A 23,857-nucleotide genomic window follows, 5' to 3' on the forward strand; every position below is an offset into this window, starting at 1 on the left:
CAGGGCAATCATCGTATGATCCAACCCCTGTCATTCAGAGGTTTAGGGACAGCAAGAGCACAGGCTTGCACTCCTGCCCATCTTCGTTGATAGCCATGGATGGACCTTTGCTCCATGAACTTAGCTAACTCTTTTCTGAACCTACTTATACTTTCTGCCTTCACCCTTGGCAGCAAATTCCACAAGTTGACTGTGCATTCTGTGAAGAAGTACTTCCTTTTGTTTGTTTTAAATCTGCCGCCTATTAAATTGGATGACCCCTGGTTCTTGTGTTATGTGAAGAAGTAAATAAGACTTCACAGTTCCCTTTCTCCATACCATTCATGATTTTATAGACATTATCATATCTCCCCTTACTCGTCTCTTTTCCAAGGTGAACAGTCCCAGTTTTTTTAAATCTCTCCTCATCTGGAAGCTGTTCTACACCCCTAATCATTGCTACACTTTTCTATATTTTTTCCCCAATTCTAATATATTTTTTCTGAGATGGGGTGACCAGAACTGCAAGAAGCATTCAAGATGTTGGCATGCCATGGATTTATATAGTGGTATGATGACATTTTCTGTCTTATTTTCTATCCCTTTCCTTATGGTTTCTAGCACCAGTAGCTTTTTTGATTGCAACTGCACATGGAACAGATGTTTTCAGGAACTATCCATGATGACTCCAAGATCTCTTGCTTGAGTGGTGGTAACTAATTTAGACACCAAGGTTTTGTATGTATAGCTGGAATTGTGTTTTCCAATGTGTATTACTTCGCATTTAACAATAGTGAATTTCATCTGCAATTTTCTTTACCAGTCACAGAGATTTGCGAGACCCCTTTGCAACTCTTAACAGTCTGCTTTGGACTCAACTATATTAAGTAATTTTGTATTCTCTGCAAACTTCACCATCTCACTGTTTACCCTTTTTCCAGATCATTTATGAATACGCTGAACAGCACTGTTCACAGTACCGATCACTGGGGGATCCTGCTATCTACCTTACTACTGACCATTTATTCATACTCTTTGTTTCCTATCCTATACGTAGTTACTGGTCCATGAAAGGACCTTCACTCTTATCCCCCTTGACCCTTACTTTCTTTCAGAGCCTTTGGTAAGGCACCTTGTCAAAGGCTTTCTGAAAGTCCAAGTTCACTATATCCACTGGATCACCCTTGTCCACACATTTGCTGAATTCTAATAGATTAGTGAGGCATGATTTCCCTTTACAAAAACCACATTGACTCTTCCAACATATCATGTTCATCTATATGTCTGATAATTCTATTCTTTACTATAGTTTCAACCAATTTGCCTGATACTGAATTTAGACTTACTGGCCTGTAATTGACAGGATCACCTCTGAAGCCTTTTTTAAAAATTGGTACAGGGGCTCCGAAGCAATAGGTTACATATCACAGTTAGTAGTTCCGCAATTTGAGTTCCTTGAGTTCCTCTGGTCCTGTTAACCTATTAATATTTATCAACTTGTTCCAAACCTCCTCTACTGACACATCAATCTGGGACAGTTCTCAGATGTAGCACCTAAAAAGTGTTGCTCAGGTGTGGGAATCTCCCTCACATCCTCTGCAGTGAAGAAGAATGCAAATAATTAATTTAGCTTCTCCAAATGGCCTTGTCTTCCCTGAGTGCTCCTTTAGCAGCTTGATTGTTCAGTGGCCTCATTGACTATTTTGCATGCTTCCTGCTTCTGATGCACTTAAAAAAAAAAAAGCTGGTAGGTTTTGTCTCTTTTGCTAGTTGCTCTTCAAATTCTTTTTTGGCCTGCCTAATTATACTTTTTACACTTGACTTGCCAGACATTATGTTCCTTTCTATTTTCCTCAGTAGGATTTGACTTTCAATTTTTAAATACCTTTTTGTCTCTAACCACTTCTCTTTCTCTGTTTTTCAGTCATGCTGGCATTTGGGTAGTAGGAGGAGTATACATCTAGTCTGAGCTTTTACTGTGGTATTTTTAAAAAGTGTCCATGCAGCTTGCAAGAATTTCACTCTTGTTCCTTCTTGTTTCCATTCAACTAGCCTCCTCATTTTTGTGTAGCTCCCCTTTTTGAAGTTAAACGCTATTGTAGCGGGGTTCTGTGGTATTCCACCTCCCTTCATCTCTCCTTCCCCCCTCCCCCATGGATGTTACATTTAAATACAGACTCTGCCCCACTCTGGTTATCCAAACCCGACTTACGCAAATCCGCACTTATGGAAAAAGTTCTATAGGCTAGAAATAGGAGTTGGAGGGGGTTTTTTGTTTGTTTTTGCATAATGGTCCAGTATACGTTTACAACTTAATTAAAATTTGAGTTACACAAGGCGTTCCAGAATGGAACTCTTTCATAAGTCAGGGAGCATCTGTACATTATAATTGCCATTACTGAGAGTTCAGCTATATTCACCTCTTGGATCAGATCCTGTACTCCACTTGGCCTGAAACAAAAATGGCCTCTTCCCTTGTGGGTTCCAGGACTAGCTGCTCCAAGAAGCAGTCATTAATGGTATCTAGAAATGTTCTCTCTGCATCTCATCCTAAGGTGACATATACCAGTCAATATGGGGATAGTTGAAATCCCCCATTATTATTGGGTTTTCTGTTTTTGCAACCTCTCTAATCTCCCAGTGATTTCACGATCACATCTTGGTCAGGTGATTGGTAGTAGATTCGCACTGCTATACTCTTCCTATTCAAACATGAATTTCTGTCCAGATTCTATGGTACTGTTCGATTCATTTCAGATTTTTACCATATATTTGACTCTATGCTTTCTCCCACATATAGTACCACTCCACAACCAGCATGACCTACTCTGTCATTCCTATATATTTTAAACCCTGGTATTACTGTATCCCACAGATTATCATTGTTCCAGCAAGTTTCTATGATGCCTGCTATATCAACATCCTCATTTAATAGCAGGCACTCAAGCTCATCCATCCTAGTATTTGGACATCTTGCATTTGTATACAAGCACATAGCTAAATATTGACAAATTTTATATCTGCCTTCATGTGATGGAACTGATTAGGACTCTTTTTTTGTTACAGCTTTTAACTGCTTAAAAAGAGATTCTAAACAAACATCAGCACCAGAATCAATAGTGAAATGTCCCAATGCTTTTTCTGAAACTCATTGCTAGAGTAGTAATGATTCAGAATGTTTTGAAAAGTGTAAAGATTAAAAAATGAATGTTTTTCTAAAATGTATTCCTAATATTTGTAACGAAACTTCCCTCCAGGCATGCATTTTCAAAACTATGCAGAGAAGTAGCATGAGCATGAAACAGCCAACTGATTTGCAGAAGCAGATCTTAAGACTTCAAGGGGCAATTTGAAGATAATAGCAAGGCCCTGTTTACAGACTTGGGAAAAAGCTTTCAAAAAGCCAAGAAGATAAACCTTTCCCAAGCATTTATCCACAAGTTGTTTAAGACTTTCCCTCCCACCGGCTCTGAATGTGCCAACACTGGCGTCAAGTAGCCTTGGATAAAGTGGTCAGTCCACTTAATTCAAAGGAAAGGTGTATTTATACAGTGGTTGCGAATAGTGGAGAACTGAGCAAGCTATCCCTTCACACAGCTAGGCTGCTCCAAGACTTAAAAATCAGAGTACACCTCTACCCCGATATAACATGGTCCTTGGGAGAGAAAAAAATCTTACCGTGATGTAGATGAAACCGCATTATATCGGGTAGGGAAGGCTCTTTGTGCCCTAACTGTCCCCAAGACCCTCTGCCCCTTACCCAACCCCTCAGCCTTGGCCCGGCACCCTTAACACGCCTCTCAGAGCAGCATGTCAGAGCAGTCCCTAGAGGGGTGCAGGTCCCGGAACAAATCAGCCTCCCTGCTAGTCTCATCACCGTCCACGCAGCACTCCAACCTGCCCACTGCTCACCTCCTCACCCCACCTATCCGCCCGTCTGTCCGACGTTCACCTGTCCGTGAGTCTCCTCACTGTCTGTCTGGCGCACTCCCTATGTCCACCTGACCACCGCTCTCCTACTCGCCGTCTTCCTGCCCACCTGCCTCCTCATCCACCTCCTGCCTGCCACTCACCTCTCCATTCGCCTGCCCACCCGCCTCCCACCTCCCTCCCACCCTTAACCCGCCACTCAGAACAGCGTGTTGGAGCCAGACATGCTGACGCGCTGATCCGCCAAAGCACGCAGCCCCATCCCTCAGAGCGCTGCTTTACCACGTTATATCCAAATTCGTGTTATACCGGATCATGGTATATCAAGGTAGAGGTGTACCATGTTAAGTCCTGAAGTCAATGGGAGTTGCACCTACTTACATCAAGGAGAAACTTGGACCAAAGAGCAGGGTCTCTGTCATGCACCCACATCTAACTTTTCACAAAATACTATGTTGCGACTATGTTCCTATCTTTCTCACCACAAGTCAGAGGATTAGTTTGTCCTATGAAAGAATGAAGTCACTGAATAAATCAGTCCCTCAGCTTCAAAAACAAGCAGGCATTAGCCCCAACATTTTATTTCAAGATTGAAGGGAGTTTGTTTTGTTTTATTAAATTTATATATTATTTTGAACATTAAGTTACGGGGGTGGGATGTTAAAGAGAAGGAAAGAAGTTAAGAACTATGAAAAAAAATAAAGAGTAAATAGCATCACATGAAAAACTCTGAGTCACACAGGAGTTAGTGAGGGAAGAGATTTCCACATTTTACTACTGTCTGTTGGTAGTTTTGTAGTTGGGTTCTAGCAAAGGCGAACTCTCCCCACCTCCGATGAGTGTCACAGCCTCAGGGGGTTTGTCTAGTCCACAGTTTAAAACGTGAGGTTAGCACATTAAGGCATAATGCCTAAGGCCCTGTGTGGATGAGACTTCTAAAAACAGGGTTAGTTACCCTATGCTAACCTGAAATTTAAAGTCCAAGTCTAAGACAGGCTTTAGGAGACAGATTCTTTACGAGCTCCCTCTGCACACTCCCCCTACGCAGCAGTCACTCCATATGGCAGAGGTCCCCAAACTGTGGGGCACGCCTGGAGTAATGTTCAGGGGGCCCCGCACAGGAAAGCGATGAGGGAGCACCACTCAGCCCTATTCCACTCCAGCTCTGCTCCAGCCCTGCCCACAGCTGTGGCCCCAGCTCCTGGTCCCGCCACAGCCTTGGCCCCTGGCTGCTTCTCTGTTCCCAGCCCGGCCCCTCTCCCTGCCCCAGCCCCGCCCCCCAGCTGTGTCCCTAGCCTCAGCCCCCTTACCCCTGTCTGCATCTCCACCACCACCATCACCATCACCCCCCAGAAGCAATGGCCTTGCTTCTGGCCTCAGCTCCGAGGGGTGGCATAGACAGGAGTAAGAGGGGGTGTGACGCTGAAAAGTTTGGGGACCACTGCTATATGGCAACATGAGGCTAACAGATCAGCAAGCAGGTGGGTAAAGAAGTACCCATACAATCCCCACAAACCTCCTTTGCGAGATGTTCTGACCACGGGGCTTTTACATCTCTGAAAGAGAACTCAAGTCTCTCCCTAGCAGCACTCAGCTCCCACTCACACGCGAATCCAGCAGGAACACTGAACAGAGCAACTTTCGGAGCTCTCAATAGCAGGTCCTCGCTCAGGTGCTTCTATATAGAGAGAGGTCTAATACAATCATGACTAGGGTGGAGAAAGTGAATAAGGAAGTGTTATTTACCCCTTCACATAACACAAGAACCAGGGGTCACCCTATAAAATTAACAGGTGGCAGGTTTAAACAAATATAAGAAAGTATTTCTTCACACAACACGCAGTCAACCTGTGGAACTTGTTGCCAGAGGATGCTGGGAAGGCCAAAAGTATGACAGGGATCAAAAAAGATTCAGATAAGTTCATGGAGGATAGGTCCATCGATGGCTACTAGTCAAGATGGTCAGGGATGCCACCCCATGCTCTGGGTGTCCCTAAGCCTCTGACTGCCAGAAGCTGGTACTGAATGACAGGGGACAGATCACTTGATAAGTCACCCAATTCTGTTCATTCCCTCTGAAGCATTTTGGCACTGGTCATTGTCAGAAGACAGGATACTGGGCTAGATGGACCATTGGCCTGACCCTGTATGGCCATTCGTATGTTCTTAAATCACCGCAGCTTCAAGAGATGGAGAGGATTCTTTCACTCCCCAAAAGAAAAATAATCCTGGGTTTTTGCTAGAAGGAGAAGAATATCCATCTGCTATATCCCCTCTCACTCCAGTGAGGAAAGGGGGCAGAAGAAAGGACAACCCCTCCCCCTGCACAGAAAAGGTAATGCAGGCTAACAACTGTTACCACCCCCTCTAACCCCAAAAAATGGACCCTGGGAAGGATCTGAAGAGGATCTAAGAACAAGAAAGGGAGAGAAATTAATGTAGAGAAATAAGAACCTTTATATTGGTAGAATTGCATCTATACTTGGGGTTGCACCAATGTAACCATATCTGTTTTCAAACACACACAGTTAAATTGGTACAAAAACTGCACAGACATAGCTAAGCTCTTTGAAGGTACTGTAAGGAGTAGTAGTAAGATTGAGAGAAAGAGGGAACGAGGAGATTTTTAATCCAGGGGAGAGAAGAAAAATGTAGCAAATAGTGCACAGATGAGAGAGAGAAAAAGGTGTGTGGAGGGACATCTGAAGATAGGCACACTTAGATATGACATTTTCCTTAGAGAGAAGATGAAAGAAAGTAAAAAACAGAAATATTGGAGAGAGGCAAAGACCTGGGAGACATTAGATGTTAAATGGTGATATGAGAAATGTATATTTTATATGAAGTTTTAAGTGAAAGCCCAACCTTCAATGAAAATGTGCTAACTCCTTCTCCATAGTTCACACAGGAGCCAGAGCTTCATCTGATGTAATTCAGAATAATTCCTTTAACTTCAACAGAACTACTAAAAGTAACACCAGCCGAGGATCTGCCCCATAAATTTCCAGGGGGAGGGAAAAAATACATTAATAAAATGAACACACACTCACACGCTGTAATACGAAGGATTCGTTCTATTGCACTATTATGCTGTTCGATTTATTTTTGCGTCAAATTATATTTACATGTATAAATTATATATGTCACACAGTCTGCATAAATCTGTTAAAGATATAATTCCCACCACTCAACAAAGCAAGAGAAGCAACTTCATTCAAAAACATTCAGATCATGAAACCAGATATTTGCAGAAGAATAGTTCATTTCATACTCTCCCCACAGGACCCTTGTTGACATAATGCAAAATTCCTACTGAAATGAGGTGGTTTAATTCAGTGGTTCTCAGCTTATTTTCATCTGTAGACCCCAAAAATATTTCAAATGGAGGTGCGGATCCCTCTGGAAATCTATTGTCTCTGAAGAAAGCTGAATTCTGTTCAGTCAGTTTTCAGTCTAAGTCTTTCGCAAACCCCTAACACATGGGCAACAGACCCCAGGCTGAGAACCACTGGTTCAAATGATAGGGCGCTCTGTTCTGATTCAGATGCAAGTCACTAGTAAATTTAGTGTGCTGTCTTCAACATCCTTCATAGCAGCCCAGAGTCATTCATAAAAGAAACTTAAGTAATTCAACATACTGAAGTACATATATCAAGCATGCTTCTAAAGAAACCCATGACTGGACAGTATTCACACAGAATCATCTCTACTTACACAGAAAGAACGGGGTCTCATGGTCAGATTATAAACAAGGCTCTAAGGGAAGAAGTTTGTACTGTTGCTAGTTACACAGTGCTTAGCCTGTAGAAGAAGGAAACAAACAAACAAACAAACAAACAAACAAACAAACAAACAAACAAACATCTTCTTTGGCTGGCAAGCTATAAAAAGCTTTGACTATGTAAAATATTTACCAAAACCAGTCTAGTAATTTCCACTATTAGCTGTTAACATAATACATTTGAGTTAAGTCATCTGACGAAGTGGGTATTCACCCACGAAAGCTCATGCTCCAAAACGTCTGTTAGTCTATAAGGTGCCACAGGACTCTCTGCTGATAATACATTTGGTAACTGGAATGCAGTTAATGGAACCTGAATACAAAGTTCTTCCAAGGAAATTTAAAGTCATTTCTTCATCTAACCTTGATTAAATGGCAAGTTTCAGTGTGGTCCCATGAGGAAAATGGCTTTCTAGAGGGCTTCATGATTCTTGCATCTTTGATTCCAGATCAAATGTGCTCAGTTTACAGGTAAAAAGATACTTGTTTTTCTCCTAATTGCCAGCCCAGCCAGCTCAATCTGAGTTTTATTATTGTTTTTTCTGAGGGTTATTTTTTTTTAAAATCACTTCTTGTGCATAATCACAAGTTATAAAGGCTCTGTGAGCCAAATCATGCCTTCATCATTAACATCTCTACAACCCAATGGCTTCAAAAGGTTTGCACAGGTGTAATACATTTGAATTTAGTGAACACTTTTGATAATGACAAACAAAGAGGAATAGAATCCAGCTCATACTCTCTCAGCTGTGTTGACTCTGCAGACTTACCAGGAGGGAAAAAAAAAAAAAAAAAAGAGTAGTAAAATATCATTTTAGTCACTAAGGCTAATAGACAAGACTCAGTAGATCTGTCCCCTCCAACTCCATTGTGAGAGAGGTGGTGCCATTTTTAAAGTCAGTTTTCTGACTAGAACTGCACTTTAAGTATCTGTGCAATTACAACTTTTCATTTAATTTGTCTTCTCTTACCCACTATAACCCACTTAATTGTGCTAGCGTATGACTGCATTCTCCAACAAGTCAAGGAGCTTCCCACACAGGTGCTTCTAACACAATTCTATACAATGTGTCCAAATGAATACACCTTATCCTACCAAAACAAAGTAACAAACACTGCTTAGAGCATTTGCAACCTTCTGCTTCCTTCCCTCCTCCCTTCTGCAATTCAAAAAAGTTTAAAAAGCCACAGATGGGAACCATAAAATGCTACTCCCTGCGTACGTTACCCCTTATAGCTATAAAATAAGTATTTTGAGGAACACAACAGCAGAAGAGGCACTCTAAGGGCATGGCTGCACTTGCAGATAGAGCGCTTTGAGTTAAACCAGCCTTCCTAGAGCACAGTAGGGAAAGCACTGTAGTCTGTCCACACTGACAGCTGACAGCACACTGGTGTGGCTACATCAGCAGTTCTTGCAAAGGCCAGAGAAAGCAACGCATTGTGGTAGCTATCCTAGCATACAAGTGGCTGCAACATGCTTTTCAAATGGGTAGGAGGGTGGAGTGTGACAGGGAGTGTGTTGTGTGTATGTTGGAGGAAAGGTTTTGGGGGGGCTGAGAGCATGTCAGCTTGCTGTCTTGTAAGTTCAGGCAGCAGCAGACCTCCCCCTCCCCCCAACCCCTCTCCTGCACCTCTCTCTCACACACACGGCATTCCACAGTAATGGCTGCTTTGTCTCGGAGCAGATAAGCATGCCGGCTATCAAACAGAGCTTTCAAAGGGCATATCCAAAATGATGACGAGTGGCTACTTGACTTAAGGGGATTATGGGGCATTTCCAGAGGCTGATCAGAGCACAGTAATGCAACACCTCATTCACACTAACGCTGGGGCGCTCCAGCGGGAGCACATCAAACTTTATTTTACTCGCTGAGATGGAGAACCAGCAGCGTTCTAGCAATGGAGTCAGAGCACTCTACGTGCCTTGTCAGTGTGGACAGGTAGTGAGCTAGTGCACCCGAGGCTCCTTTAATGTGCTCTAACTCACAAGTGTAGCCAAGCCCTAAGACAACAGCCAGAATACCTTCCTTGGAGCAGGGAGGAACAGGCACCTTGATCTGTAACTGAAATTCCTGTGGTCTAGGAAGAGTCAGTACGCTACTCCAGCTTGCACAAGAGCTGCCACTACATTCTACCTCCACAACTTGATAACTTTAACCAAAAAGAAGTTTTGTCAATAACTAACATACTATTGTTTCTATTATGAAAACGGGGCATTTTTCCATTATCTCACAGGAAATCTAAGCAAAGGTAGCTTTGTTCACAGACACACTGATTTACTGACTTTCTGCCTTAAGCCACTAGATTGAAAACCATCAAGCCAGTGACACAAAACAATTATCTCATTCACAAGAGCTCTTTGAACCTAAATACAAATCCAAGTAGGTCAATATTAAAGGTTTTATTCCCTACCATATAATATACTCAAAAAGATCATGACATACTTTCCCACCCCCCTTTTTAACATTTGAGCAATTTAGCAACCCCAATTTATTTTAAATGACTGGAAATATTTTTCTCCATATTCACTTGTCATCATGCTAGAGCTTAACCCGTAGAATGCAGTCTCGGCAATCTCTAAAGATTAAGAAGATTTTTACTCTTTTTGGGGGGTAGGAGAAAGGATATGTGCCTTTTCCAGCACTTGTATTATATAAGGTTTTCATTAATTTGTTATTCAAAGCATTCAAGGGATCTGTAATAGATGAAGGGGGGGAAGTTGTACAGTAGCTATTAATAGACCACCATTCTTTCCTCCCCCACAAGACTACACCAGAAACACATGGGAAGGTGGCAATTTAAACAAGAACATGCCAGCTCTGCTTGGCGAAATTTAAAGAACCTACTCACTGCATTCGTGCAAATGCACAAACATTTCTCTGAATTTGTGTGCATATGATATATTAAATATGACACACTTTTTTTTAAATACCACTGCTTAAATAAAGGACTTTTACAGTATAGGCTTCCCTACAGCTCCTGACACACTCCTTTGTGTCTACATCTTGCGATACAGGATCAGTAACTGAATCCTCCATAATATCTAGGTACAACTAGTAAGTTACGCACATAGCAGCAACTTAAAAAAAAAACAAAAAAAAAAACCAGAAATATTTGCAATTTTGGTTTAACATACATGATTAATTTAATGAATTCTTAAACTGTTTTGGTTTTTGTTTTTTTAAAGCCACCAATATCTCACACAATAAAATTCCCTTGGAATTATCCTTAAGTGAAACTGACCTGAACTGCACAGGTATACCAAATTTTAGAAGTCTCAATAAGCTATTAATCCATGGTAAGTAAGGGGCAAGATAAATTATCCAAGATCTTTTTTAAACCACTCTACCTAAAAAATGGTTTAGTCAATTACTGCGGGGAAGAAGAGAGAAATACAGTTGCATCTGGGCAGTTAGATTCAGCACTGGCTTTAGACCAGTGGTGGGCAACCTGCAGCCCATCAGGGTAATCCACTGGCGGGTCACCAGACAGTTTATTTACATTGGCATGGCCACACACAGCTCCCAGTGGCCTCAGTTCAATGTTCCCGGCCAACAGGAGCTGCAGGAAGCTGCGCAGTTTGACTTTGGGCTAAAGGAAAGTATGCACTAACAGAGCTGACAATCAAAAGTCAGGGTTTTTGTTTTGGTTTTTTTTTGTTTGTTTGTTTTTTGGGGGAAGGGTACCAGGCAAGCAGATAAACTTATCTTTGATGAGATAAACACATTTGATGTCAGATATTTATTCTCAACCAATCTATTTTGGTCATGTTGTGTTTAGGTATTCCTATAGCTCTGTTCTAAAAAGTAAATAAGTATAGCCTCTGTACAAGCACAATTTCTCAAGGAGAAAAAGATTCAAAAAGCTTATCGCTGTGGACATAAGAGTGGAGGTAGACAACATGTCTGTTTTTAAACCAAGAGCTCATCTCAGCCAGATTCCTGAGAAGTTCTACAAAAATTAAACCATCTATATTTAAATACCAAGTCTTAATATAGGTATGACAACTAAGTAGTGAAGAGATGATACTGGCTAAAGAAAAGCAAATTCACTCCTTGGCAAATACACACAAAATGGGTCACCTTTATAGGACACTTGGATCAGGGGACCTTCCATTTCACTGACAGGTATTCTATTTGCAAGTACAGACTTCCTCACTTCTAAATTATGAAGATGTGTGTTCATTCCTAGAACATCTTCTACTTCTTGATAAAGGACATAATGAAGGCAGGAAAAAGAAATTAAGTGCACAGTTTAGTGTCTTTCTAAGTGCCCTTTCAAAAATATGACGTGAACCCAGTTAAGAAAAAGAAAAGTTGCAAAACAATGAGCTTGTCTGTGTGCAGTGCTCACTCTACAACCCATTTTCAATACATCAGCCCTCTGCGAAGAAACTAATGATACACAGCACTATCCATTTTCTGGAGAAGCACTAAAAAAATGCAATTAAGGCTTCCACTCTGTAGATACACCCCACCTATTTTTTTTTTTTTTTTTAATTCAGGGACACCACTGCATCAACTCTCTAGAAGGGTACTTTACAATATTACAGCAGTATAGATCAGTGATGCTACAGTTACGGGTCTGTCAGCACTTCCATTATGCATATAGATCCCTATTTTCAGAGCATTCAGCCACAAATATTCCCTACTGATGCCTTGATGGGCTGATGCAGAGCTGACAAGAGAGAAGGAAAGAGGAGGACAATTGTACGGAGGCCCTGAGTTTAAGGGAGCCCCCAAAACATTTGTAACTTGGGTGAAATGGGAGGGGTTGGGAATCCAGCAAACATGGTATACCACAGCCCCAAATTTCTTGGGGAGCAGCGTAAAAATTTGTTAAACTTTCAGTCAATTCTTATGTTCCAAGAATGCAGAAAAAATATGCTTTGGGATACTTTTTTTTCTGGCCCTGAACAGCTTTTTAAAAGCTTATGTATTTTGCAGATCTTCAGGTCAGAGTAAGGTACTCTACTAACACTTCTTAACTGGCTAAGGTGCCTGGGAAACATTTTTTTTTTTTTAAAAAGCAACACTGTCAGTTAGTTGGAGCCAATAATTTAAGGATTAAGAAAAGTTAAGACAAAACTCTTTTGAACTCATGATTTTAGTCTGGATTTAAACAAACTTTTAAACCACTGGTGTTCTAGACGTTTGTACTCCCCCAAATATTGAAAAGGAGAAAGTGAAACATACTCTAAAAATTCAACTTTTAATGTTCAAATCAAAATGCAAAACCATCTCAAGTTGCACCAACTGTGATTTGGCAGCTTTGGCACACCCGAGATGTCAGTCAAACACATGGCTGTTACAACAAGATTCTTTAAACTGACAGCGTTCTTTTCCAGACCCGAGAGGAGATATGTCCCCTCTGTCACCCCTCTGCTGTCACGCTGAAGGAGCTGAGCACACAATTAGATCCAACAGCTCCATGTTGTGCATTGGTACAAGGAGTTAAAAGATATTAGCTAATAATTTCCAATCCACCTTTAGACACCAAGATAAAAGTGATCTGATTTTTAGAAGTGCTAAGCACCCTCAAATTCCTGCAAAGGCAATAGGAGCTATTAATGCAGTTAAAAACAAAAACACCTCAGGCTTGCCACTTTCAGTGGGAGGGAAGGGAGGAATAGGGAGGGAAGAGACTTAGGACATCAAGGTATCAGTTAATACCTACTTCACAATCATTCTTGTGGCTGAACCCTCTCCAATTTGCCAAAATCCTTCCTGAACTGTGGACACCAGAACTGGACATAGTATTCCAGCAGCAGTTGCACCAGCACCAAATACAGAGATAAAATAACCTTTCGACTCCTACTCAAGATTCCTCTGTTTATACATCCATGGATCACAATAGCCCTTTGGCCACAACATCTCACTGGGAGATCACATTCAGCCTACTATCTACCATGACCCCTGTATCTATTGGGTGTCTGGGAAGTGGGCAGGCAAAGCCCGCCCACTGCTAAAGGATCCCCCCCCAGCCTAAGGGGAGGACCCACAGGACCACAGAACCCACTGAGTTCGGGGGACAACTAATAAAAGAACAGGGACAGGAGTGAGGTCAAAGGGTCATAAGAAGGGAACCTGACGGGGACACCGAGCAGAGAACCCCGGACAGCACCCACTGCTCCTCGAAGGCGTCAAGGGAGCCAGTGGACGCCACCCAGAGGAACTCCGCCCGGATGCGTGAACGGACCATGGATCGGAAACAAGCCCCACAGTCACCGGGGTCTCCATCGGCCAACCTCCTCTCCCTGGTCATGTAGATGGCCTTTTTAGCCAGGGCGAGGAGGAGGTTGACCAGGAGGTCCCGGGACTTCGTGGGGCCACGGATAGGGAGTGCGTAGAGAAGGAGGTGAGGGGAAAAGTGCAGCCAGAAACATAAGAGGATGTTAATGAGGAGCCAGTGTAGGGACTGCAACCTGGCGCACTCTAAGTAAACGTGCGCCAGGGTCTCCCTCACGCCGCAGAAGGGGCAGGTGTCCGGGACAGGGGTAAACCGCGCCAAGTACACGCCCGTGCTCACGGCCCCATGAAGGAGCCACCAACTGATATCCCCAGTGGGCCTTGGGACCAGGGTGGAGTAGAAGCTGACCCACCAGGGCTCCTCACCCTCCAGAGGTGGCAGGAGGTCCCGCCACTTCATATCGGGGCGGGACACGAGAGTGAGGAAGTGAAGGGTGTGGAGCACGAGCATGTAGAGTTGTTTCCTTGGCGCGGTTTGGAAACGGACCGGCTGCAGGTCGTGCAGCCGGCTTGCAGAGAAGGGGTGGGGGGGCTGGTCGGGCCTACGGGGCAGGGGCCAATGAAAAGGTCCAGAGGGCTTGGGGAAGGGGGTGGGCAGGGCATGCCTTCCCGCAGGATCCGGTCGAGGTAGGCCCGAGCAGCGGGCGGCAAAGCGGCCTCCACCTCCTGGAGTACGCGCCGGGGAGTACAAGGTCTGGAGAGTCCCATGCATCGAGCGAGCGTCAGGGGATCCAGCCAGCCTCCCCGGTCATAGTCCAGAGAGTTAATTGCTTTTAACGTTGCAAGTTAACAATGAACTCTTCGATTCTGCAGAAGCCAATGCAACTTCGCAAGGAAAAATTCCTACTTGCTGCATGACAGTTGATTTCTCAGGCCTGATTTTGTTTGCCCCTTGTTAGAGAGGCATCATCAACTTAAAAATAATAGGTTGTTCACTGAGCAGCATTGCGTATGCAGTGTTCTGTGTCACAGTTTCCCAATTTGGGGAGGTCTTTCCCACAGCAACAAAGGAGAGAAAAAAATATTTGTAGAAAATATTAAGAAATGATGGTAAAACCTCATGGTTCTTAGAAGGGCTCCTGTGTAGTATCTAAAACAACTTTTAATTCTTTTTTTAAGCAGATTACATTTGAAGTTGATGGTGTCCCTTTTAAAACCGGAGTAACTGTTTTTTGAACTAGAGGGAACACCTTGCTCTAAGTGACAAAATTTTATTTAAAAAACAATAAAAATCTTAAGGAGAGTTAGGAGTTGCCTCCCAGTCCACCTCCCACTGAAGTCAATAAAACTCTTTCCATTGACTCCAATGGGAATTGAATTGGGACCAAAACTAATGCTGTAGGTAACGGTCTACTGGGATTTCTGACCACATCAACCCATATTGTGCAAGTGAATATCACACTCTTGGATGTCAACACCTTTCAGAGCAAAGTGGAAGTGAGAAATGATCTTGTTAGAGCAGGAGTTTAGAGATAGAAATGCAAAGAAGAAAACCCCTAATTAATTTCTAGGATGGCCAATCTTACGAATAGAGGCCACGTCTACACTACAATCACTGCAACTATGCCACTGTAGCGTAATAGCACAGATGTTTCCTACATAAACGATTTAGTTACTCCATCTCTGGAGCTACTGTCGATTTAGTTACTCCATCTCTCCAAGAGATGGCACAGTAGCTAGATTAAAGCAAGAATTCTTCTGGTGACCTAGCCGCATCTACACTAGGCGTGAAGTCAACCTAACTACATAGTGCTCAGGACACAAAATTTTTCAGAGCTCTGAGTGATATAGCTAGGTCAATCTAATTTTTAAGTGTAGATCAGGCCATAGTTGAGCAGCTGGAATTGCTATTCAAACTACAAACTTCACTTACACTTCACTTCACTCGTAGGGGGAAAAAATACTAGACTGCAAGAGAGAAAAGTCAACCACACTTTGAGTTCATGATTTACACTAAACCAACAAAAGCAAAATGGTATAAAGTTCTGGTCACCTCTTCTAATGCAGCATACACAAGAGGGGTCCAGGAGAAGGACGTCTACATGAAGACTCCCTTCTGGAGATTCCCCTACATTACCCCATTGGGGAACAGGACTTTCCTCACCATAGCTGCAAAGGGCATCCTGCTGTCCTGAAGTATCCCCTGTTTCTGCACTGATGGCACCCCTCTGCTCCCTGGCAGCAGTCCTCCCTATGGAGAAGGCCCCACAAAGAATAATACAGCCTCCTCCCACTCAGGCCCCCAGACTGGTAGAGGCACTTCTCTGGGCCCTGTGAAAAAGGGAGAACAATGCTGTGAAGAAGAGTAAGCACCCCTTCTGCATGGACAAAGGATCTCCTTCCTATACAAGTCTGAGGGCACAATCCTTCCCAGAGTTAAGAAAAATAGCACAACTGAGTGAGTTGGGTGCTGAGGAGAGGTCTCCCAGCAACAGCTGTTTACATAATAAAAATAGATATACTACAAAAAACAAGCAGAACGGGCAGAGAAAAGGAAAAAGTCTTAATCAAACTTCTCCTGACCTCAGTCAGAATCTTTCCACTGACTTAAGGGGATTTAGACCAAGCTATTAATACTGTATTTCATTCCTTCCATTACAGTAGCACCTACAGGCCTCACACAGGATCAGGGCCCCATTGTGCTTGACACTGTACAAACTATGGTAAGTGACAGTCCCTGCCCTAAGTGCTTGCAATCTGACTTAAGACAAGATCCAAAAAAGCAGGTTTGACAAACAGACAGATGGAATGGGGGAGGGAGGAGGAGAGTAACAGTAAAATAACCATGTGGTTACCCACAATTAGCAGGTTGCATTTTTTTAATAAAAATAAATATCAGTAATCCCCCCTGGCCACCTGCCTTGCCTTTGTATATTTAATTAAAATAATCTGGGGGGTGAAGGATGATCAAAAAGTTCAGTGAGCTTTCTTTTGAAAATGAACTGAGAAGACGTTTACCTCTAGGAACAAGAATACCAGTCTTCTGCGTCAGAACTACGATTTTGGTATCCCTGCTTCCTCCTGAGAAAACCATCACTACACAATTGAATTCCCCCAGAAAGTAGGAGCTAAAAGGAGGGCAGGTCATCCTTAAATAAGCTGGTCTGGGCCAGTTCCTGAAACCAAGAGACCTCATTGATACTGAATACAGTTTGTCTTTACAGCAATAAGACTGGAATTGTATTCACGTTTAACAACATCATTAGAATTCACAATGTTGTCTGCTTACTAAGAGGAGAACAAAAAAGTAATCAATTGGCTATTAGTTAGGAATACCAAGCACAGAAATACAAATGATGCCAACTTTTAAAATAAAACTGCATTAAGATAAAAGAGTACTCTTAATGAAGAGAAAATACCTCTCTCATTTTTAACTTATTTTCAAATCACCATTTAAAATGATCAAATCTTACATCATGTCATTTTAGGAGCCAAAAGTTAGACAATACGAATCATTTATATGCAGTTTTGGAAGGCTGTGACAGAAATCAACAAAAGAAGCCTTCACTATGAATTAACTCTCACAAGACTCTTAGAAAGCAACACTAGCATGAGTTAAGGGTAATTAGAAATTTCATCCCTAATTTTGAGCTTCCTGGCACTGCCTCAAACCTACTATGGACACTTCCCCCTCCCATGTCATTACAGAAATATGAAGTCTCAAAATATAACACATGAAGAAAAGAAGCAAGACCACATGAACAAAAGCTTTAAAATGTTGATCTCTTAGTTATCTTTTAAAAGAGTACAAGAGAAAAACCACCATATGGTACTATACCTTAATCTCAAAGTTAAAGTTACTCTACAGAATATGCTTCAATAAGGAATTTAAGATCTGAAATCAATACATTTCTTAAAGGGTTATTGAATATTTATAATTTACATAGCCCCCTTTTTGTACATTTTATCAAATTAAGAACAAAATATTTGCTATGAGATTTAAATATTATCTAAAATGAAACTTGGTGAACATTTTCATTTTGGGTGAATAAAGTTATCCTTTAATGTAAGGTTTACTATTGTGGTGTGGAAAAAAATGTTAACTATAGAAGTGCAAAACTGCTCCACCAATATTTGCAAATGATCCCAAAAATTCTAAAGACATGTTGCCCAATCAATGACTGTAAATTCCAGTTACACTTAAGTGCTCTGATAAAGTTAGACTGAGTCAAGGACCCGAGGCCACCCTATATGAAGGCTTCATTGTTCCAAAAGACAGCCCCAAAGCAACCATGATATCACCATTTTCCTGCTAAATTCCATGCCATTCAGATAATTCCCCGTAAGTGCACTATAGTACTTAAATAGGGGGTGTACACCTGGGTAACAAATTAAATAATTCTAAAAACTACTTTTGTCTATTGTTTGTTTACAAAATAAATTGAAGGTTATGCAATATAAACAAGGCACAACACAAGGTAAATTTTTTCAACAATCCATCAAACCATTGAAACTTCTTTTTCTGCAAGAAGGAAATATATGCTTGTGGGCAAGTCTGGACATGCCATTTAGCTCAAGATCAGTTGATATCAACCTGCTGAAGAGAAACTCCTCTCTCAAAATTATAGTAAGAATTCTTTGCTCTCTAAAACTTTTATTCTTTTTAACAAGAGGCCTAACAGTTCTCTATATCCATAGTGATTCAGAGGTTAACTTCATCCACTGTATCTCACAAACTTTAAACCTTTTCTTCCTAAACTAGAACCAATATGACTCAGAAGTGCATAATTCAGGGATTTGTTGTTATTATTTTCATATTTCTGAGCTAATCTACAGAGGAATGAGAAAGCTGGATTTAAGTTCATATCATGAAGAAAGAAAAGTCATCTGCTGAGAGACTGTTAGCTATAATCTTTTAAACACTGGGACAAATACCGATAAATTAATTATCCACCCTCTACTGAACATACAACCACCAAAGAATTTCCATCTCATTCAGTCACATACAGACCAAGAAACCTCGTGCAAATTTTTTTCCTGATTCACCATTGCATCACACGCTTTTCTTATGTGCAAAGCAAGTCTCCCCAGGGAAATGTGGAGGCATAAGCAAAGCTATGGAGGAAAGAAGAAAAAAGAGGAAGCTACTGATTCCAATGAGAGCAGCTGGCTGCTCAGCATTCCTTAAAATCATGCCACTTAGGCCCCAATCCCATGAGTTCTATGCTGGCAGGCCCCTGTGACTACATAAAGCTCCAACGAAATCCATGTGGCTCCATGTGGGTGAAGGCTCTGACCACATGCCGCTCACTGCAGGTCTAGAGCTTTATTTAGGCACCTACATACATAGTGATTCAGGAGCCTAATTTTAGGTGCCCTTTTAAAAAAAAAAATCTTGGCCTTTTTTTCTTACATGCAGGGAAACAGTTTCGAAGAGCTCTGCTGGGGTTGGGAAGGGAAGAGCCTGTAATATTGACTATGTTCAACAGGTGAAGGAAGATCCCAGAAAGACAAATGACCATCAGTATAAACATTGATGTATAGAAGCCATACAAAGAGACAACAAAATGCACTGTGTATAAAAGCCAGACAATCATATCCCTGTAGCCTGGGTGTCATCTCAGTGATGCCAAATACACAAACAAGGAAATAAATCAAACCAGCCATGTTTGAAAACTTCTAACCATTGTTTGCCAAACAGAAATAAAATGTTCTGGCATCTGAGGCACATGTTACAAACATTTGCAGTTAAAAAGTAAAAACGATAAAAATACTTGACCACCACATCACAAGGATGGGGCTGAGGGAACGGGGCATACACGGTTCAGTTAATCACTTATTTCCCCAAGAAGTCAAACTTATTTGTTTAAAAAAAAAAAAAAAAAAAATCAAGTTCTCATCTTTGGATGACATAGGATTTGCCCTCCCCCCCCCCCCCACAAAAAAACAAGAGTAGAGCTGAAGGAAAATTAAATATTGCTTTACTGCCCAATGTTGCGTTCCCGTCACACCCAAAACTCAACTGGACAAGAAACTCAGAATCGCGCCCATGGTTATTAAAAAAAACTTATGACATGTTCATGTTTTGGGTAAGCGCGGTGTGGTTACGTTAGTACATACAAGTACAACACTTACACAAGCACCAAGCTGATATCAGAGGGGTTTCTTTCTATAACAAATCAGCATTTAAATAACTTCTGAACTGCAGTACCCAAATCAGCTTTTCTCAAAATATTAACTGGGGGAAGGCAGAGATTTTCATCACTTTCTAATACAGAATAAAAATAAAATATATCATCTATGTTGAAACCGTAGCTCAGATAGACAAATGTCTGTTAGCCTGTGTGTCGTCAGTCAGAGTAAAGGGATTTCCACTTAAACCTAGCATGATTTTCTATTGTTTCAAATTGGTAAACATATTTGTTTCAGCTTAGTTTTTAAAATAGGTTGCTCTAAGTACTTAACCAAACTGAAATTTACATCTCCTATTGTCAGACAGTTAACCCAACACGGCATGCACTAATTAATTCAAATGTATTATCAGGTAAGTCAGTTAACAATGTAACAACTGCAATAATTAATAGGGGAGTTTAAAGTCATACACACACCCTTTTTCTTTTAAGGAGGGCTCCGGTGATGCAAACTTTGTAGGCACAAAGATTACAGAAAAGTAATTATTAAATGGGTTAGCCTAAGGGAGGTGTCAAAGGTTAGCCTCTAATCAATCTTCCTATCTTACTCAGGCCTGTTGAGCCATACTGTTTTCCACCTTTTGCAAACAGAAACAGTTAAATTACTTCATTTCTACTTTTAAAATTTGACTTGTATAGCGAGGAGACGCACGCTGTTTCTCCATCATCCAAGAGGGATGAAGTTCACCCTCTCAAAACAAACCTAAAATGTTTGCAGAAGACATACCAAAATGGCTTATTTAGAAACATGTAATGGTAGTTTGATAGTGGTAAATTCTCTTATTAATAAAAGAAAACCATGTTCTGTTATAGCCAATTACAAACCCACCCCTGCCCCATTCCCTTATATCTGTACATAATAATTAATGACTTCTTCAATCCTTAACCTCTTTACTAAACTGTATGGTTGATCACTATTAACCATACTGATAACTGCTACTCCTTGCAAAATCATGCAATCTCAGATTTGCTTGTTCCACTTACTGAACACTGTATAAAGTACACTGTTTTCACACCCACATGGGCAATCTCTTATTTCTCACTATCCTCCTTTGCTTTTTTTTTTTTTAAATCATATCCTTGTCAAACAGGTTATTCTAGGAATTCTGATTTTACTATCTTCAGACAAATAATCTGTCCAGCTATGGTTGCCCCCAATCACCCGCGCCCTGTATATTGTGCATAAGAGTAGCATATGATGCAGCACCACTTGACCTACACTTTGCATCCTAAGCATTTTGAAAGATTTTCAGCAAAGAAAATTGGTCACAATTTTAAGTAAGGTCAATGCTTTGTTTAAAGTAAACACAAAAGCACCACCTACCATTAAAACATATTTGATTTTTCAATTAGCACACACCTACTTATATGGACCCCCATAACCACAGTACCTTGGAGTGATCTTTTGTTTTGTTCTTTATCTTATAACATAAATCAGGAAGATCTTACACCCTGCCAGGATAGGTAACTCTAAGAAAGTAATTCATGCCTCTTTTCTAAACACCAGTAGTGTCATCTGGAAAGGTAGATGCCAGTTGGTCACAAACAAGATGATATTTTTTTTTAAATTGTGCTTAACTTTTGTATGCGGAACAGGGTGACCTGCCAACAGATGTGCAGTAAACAAAGCAGGGAATTAGGTGCTGTGCAAAAATATAAAGGAGAGAAATTCTGACACAAACCTTATAGACTTGCCCATATGTGCCATTACCAACTACTTCCACCAGCTCAAAAATCCCAGCTGGGTCCTACAAAGAAAAACGAGGGGCGGGGGGAGAGAAGTAGGGTTACATTTCTGAAAGCACTCGCTAATGGCAGAGAGTCTTGTAAAACGGGGTCTGGAGCTAGAGAGGATGTTGGCTGTGCAGCTGTTGCGCCCTGTTTTTCCATGCACATGCCAATACATGCAAACAAAGGAAAGCAGCCCAGGGCTGAACTCTCCCGCCCCCCACCTCAACCACCCCCAGTAGCTCCCACTCCGGGGGGTAGGGGCAAGGGAGCAGCCAGACTGGCCAAAGTGCCCCTCCTGGGTGGCAGCTGCCCCCAAAGCCGACTGCAAACCCAGCAGCTTCTTCCCACCCACTCCCAGCCCAGCCCAGCGCTCTCTGTGCTCGCAGTAACAAAAGCCCTTCCAGGAGCCAGGCGAGGGGAGCACTGCCCCCTTTGTGTGCGGTGGGGGGCAGCGAGGGGCAGCCCCGTGCACTCACCCGCAGGGAGGAAAGGTCTATGTCCACCAGACTTTTTGCAGGAGAATCGTTCGCCATCTTCCCGTCTTTTCTTTCTTTCTTTCTTTTTTGTGGGGGGGTGTTAATAATCAAAACCTAGGGATTGCAAGAGCTGCTCTACCTCCTGCTGCCCGCTTCAGCCAGGGTGCGCCCCTGCTGCATGGGGCGGCCGGCTGGCCTGGAGGGGAGAGGCTGCTGTGGGCGCTGGTTTGTTTCCCGGCGAGGAGTGGGGTTGGGTGGCTTTTTCCTCCCCGCTCTCCCAGCCTCTCTTCGGCGGGTGCTGCGAGTTGGTATCGGAAGCGGATTTACACCATGTTGAGGTGGCGGCGGCAGCTCCCAGCCGGTCTCTCCCCTGCACGCCCGGGCACGGGCATTACACACCCAGCGCGAGCCAAACTCCAGCAGCCCAGCTCCGGCATAGGGGGCTCGCAGCCACCCAGCGCGCTAACAATGAGAGATCCGCGGGTCCCTTCGGGCTTGCTGCTGTCCTCCTCTTCCTCTGCGGGGGCTGCTGGGTTCCTGCACCCGCGGCACAAGGCACTGGCAGGAGGGCTCCCGACCTGCAGCGCTGCTGGGCTGAGTTGAGGGAGTGAGACAAAGATAACCCAGGGAGGAGGAGAAAAGGGATACAAAATAGATTGTGGGCAGAGAGAAAACAGCTCCCCCTTTCCTTCTCCGGCAGGAAAAACCAGCGGAAACACACAACACCCCAAAGCACTTCTGGGAAAAAAAATCCTCTCCCAGCCGCCGTGTGTGTGTCTAAGCGCCTAGCTCAATATATTCAACAGGGGTGTGGCAGAGAACAATAGATAACTAACTCCAGCCTCACTCAGCGCTGCTAAACTCCCTGCCCTAGTGCCCAGGCGATGGCTGGAGACAAGGACATATTACACCCTCCACCCACCCCTAGTAACAATACACGCTCCATGCGCGTGTTAGGCACAGAGCTAGATATGGAAACAGTCCAGCAGAGTCTAGAGCAAATCCCAAAGACTAGAGGAAGAAGAAGAAAAGCCGAGGAATACATAGTTAAAGGTGAAAGGGCTCACAATATTCTGCAGCAGTAAGGGACACCTCAGTGTTAATATTGCACTTTGAACTTGCAAAACACCGTGTAAGTGAGAAGCATTATTATTTGTTATAAGTGATACCTTTTCATCAGCCTAACTCAATATTCTTCAGCATAATGGAAGGATCAAAGAAATTAACCCCTTGAGTGCCACCGGCAGCGCTGATTCAGGGACCACAAAGGTTGGCTGGGTTGCTCAGACTGTGAAAATGTTTCTTGTAAGTGTAGTTATGCTACTTCTAAGTGACCAAAGGGCATCTAGGAAACATGATCTGTTAACACCCTGACCTGTACATTTCTAGGTTTTTATTGTTCCCTGTAAAGAAAGGAATTATTCAAAATTGCCATTGTTACACCACCAACATGGTTCCCGTTGGCTATCAGTAAAGGGCAAAGAGTGGTATTGCAATGGATTTGCTAAAAACAAAAAAGCATTCAATCTGCATTAATCTACCCTGACACCTTCATGCTATGTAGAAGCAATGCCTTCC

At 42.5% G+C, this 23,857-nt stretch overlaps 1 protein-coding gene and 1 long non-coding RNA gene across 2 annotated transcripts in view; one reads left to right on the top strand and one right to left on the bottom strand.

Annotated features, from left to right (window-relative positions):
- LOC115655047 (mitogen-activated protein kinase kinase kinase kinase 4-like) overlaps positions 1-23,028 on the bottom strand; it is a 162,049-nt gene extending 139,021 nt beyond the window's left edge. The window contains exons 1-2 of the mRNA XM_030570110.1: positions 22,280-23,028; positions 21,755-21,820 (exon numbers count right to left, since the gene is read on the bottom strand). Of these exons, the coding sequence (XP_030425970.1) occupies positions 21,755-21,820; positions 22,280-22,336 (123 nt within the window). The 5' untranslated portion in view covers positions 22,337-23,028. The remainder of the gene's footprint in view (positions 1-21,754; positions 21,821-22,279) is intronic.
- Positions 2,415-11,518, top strand: LOC115655056. Its single transcript, XR_004001323.1, has 3 exons — positions 2,415-2,593; positions 4,410-4,412; positions 11,509-11,518. It is a non-coding gene; the product is annotated as an uncharacterized LOC115655056 (long non-coding RNA).
- Positions 23,029-23,857: the final 829 nt, after the last annotated feature.

This window comes from Gopherus evgoodei, chromosome 1 (genome assembly GCF_007399415.2).
Source record: "Gopherus evgoodei ecotype Sinaloan lineage chromosome 1, rGopEvg1_v1.p, whole genome shotgun sequence".
Classification (NCBI taxonomy): Eukaryota; Metazoa; Chordata; order Testudines; family Testudinidae; genus Gopherus; species Gopherus evgoodei.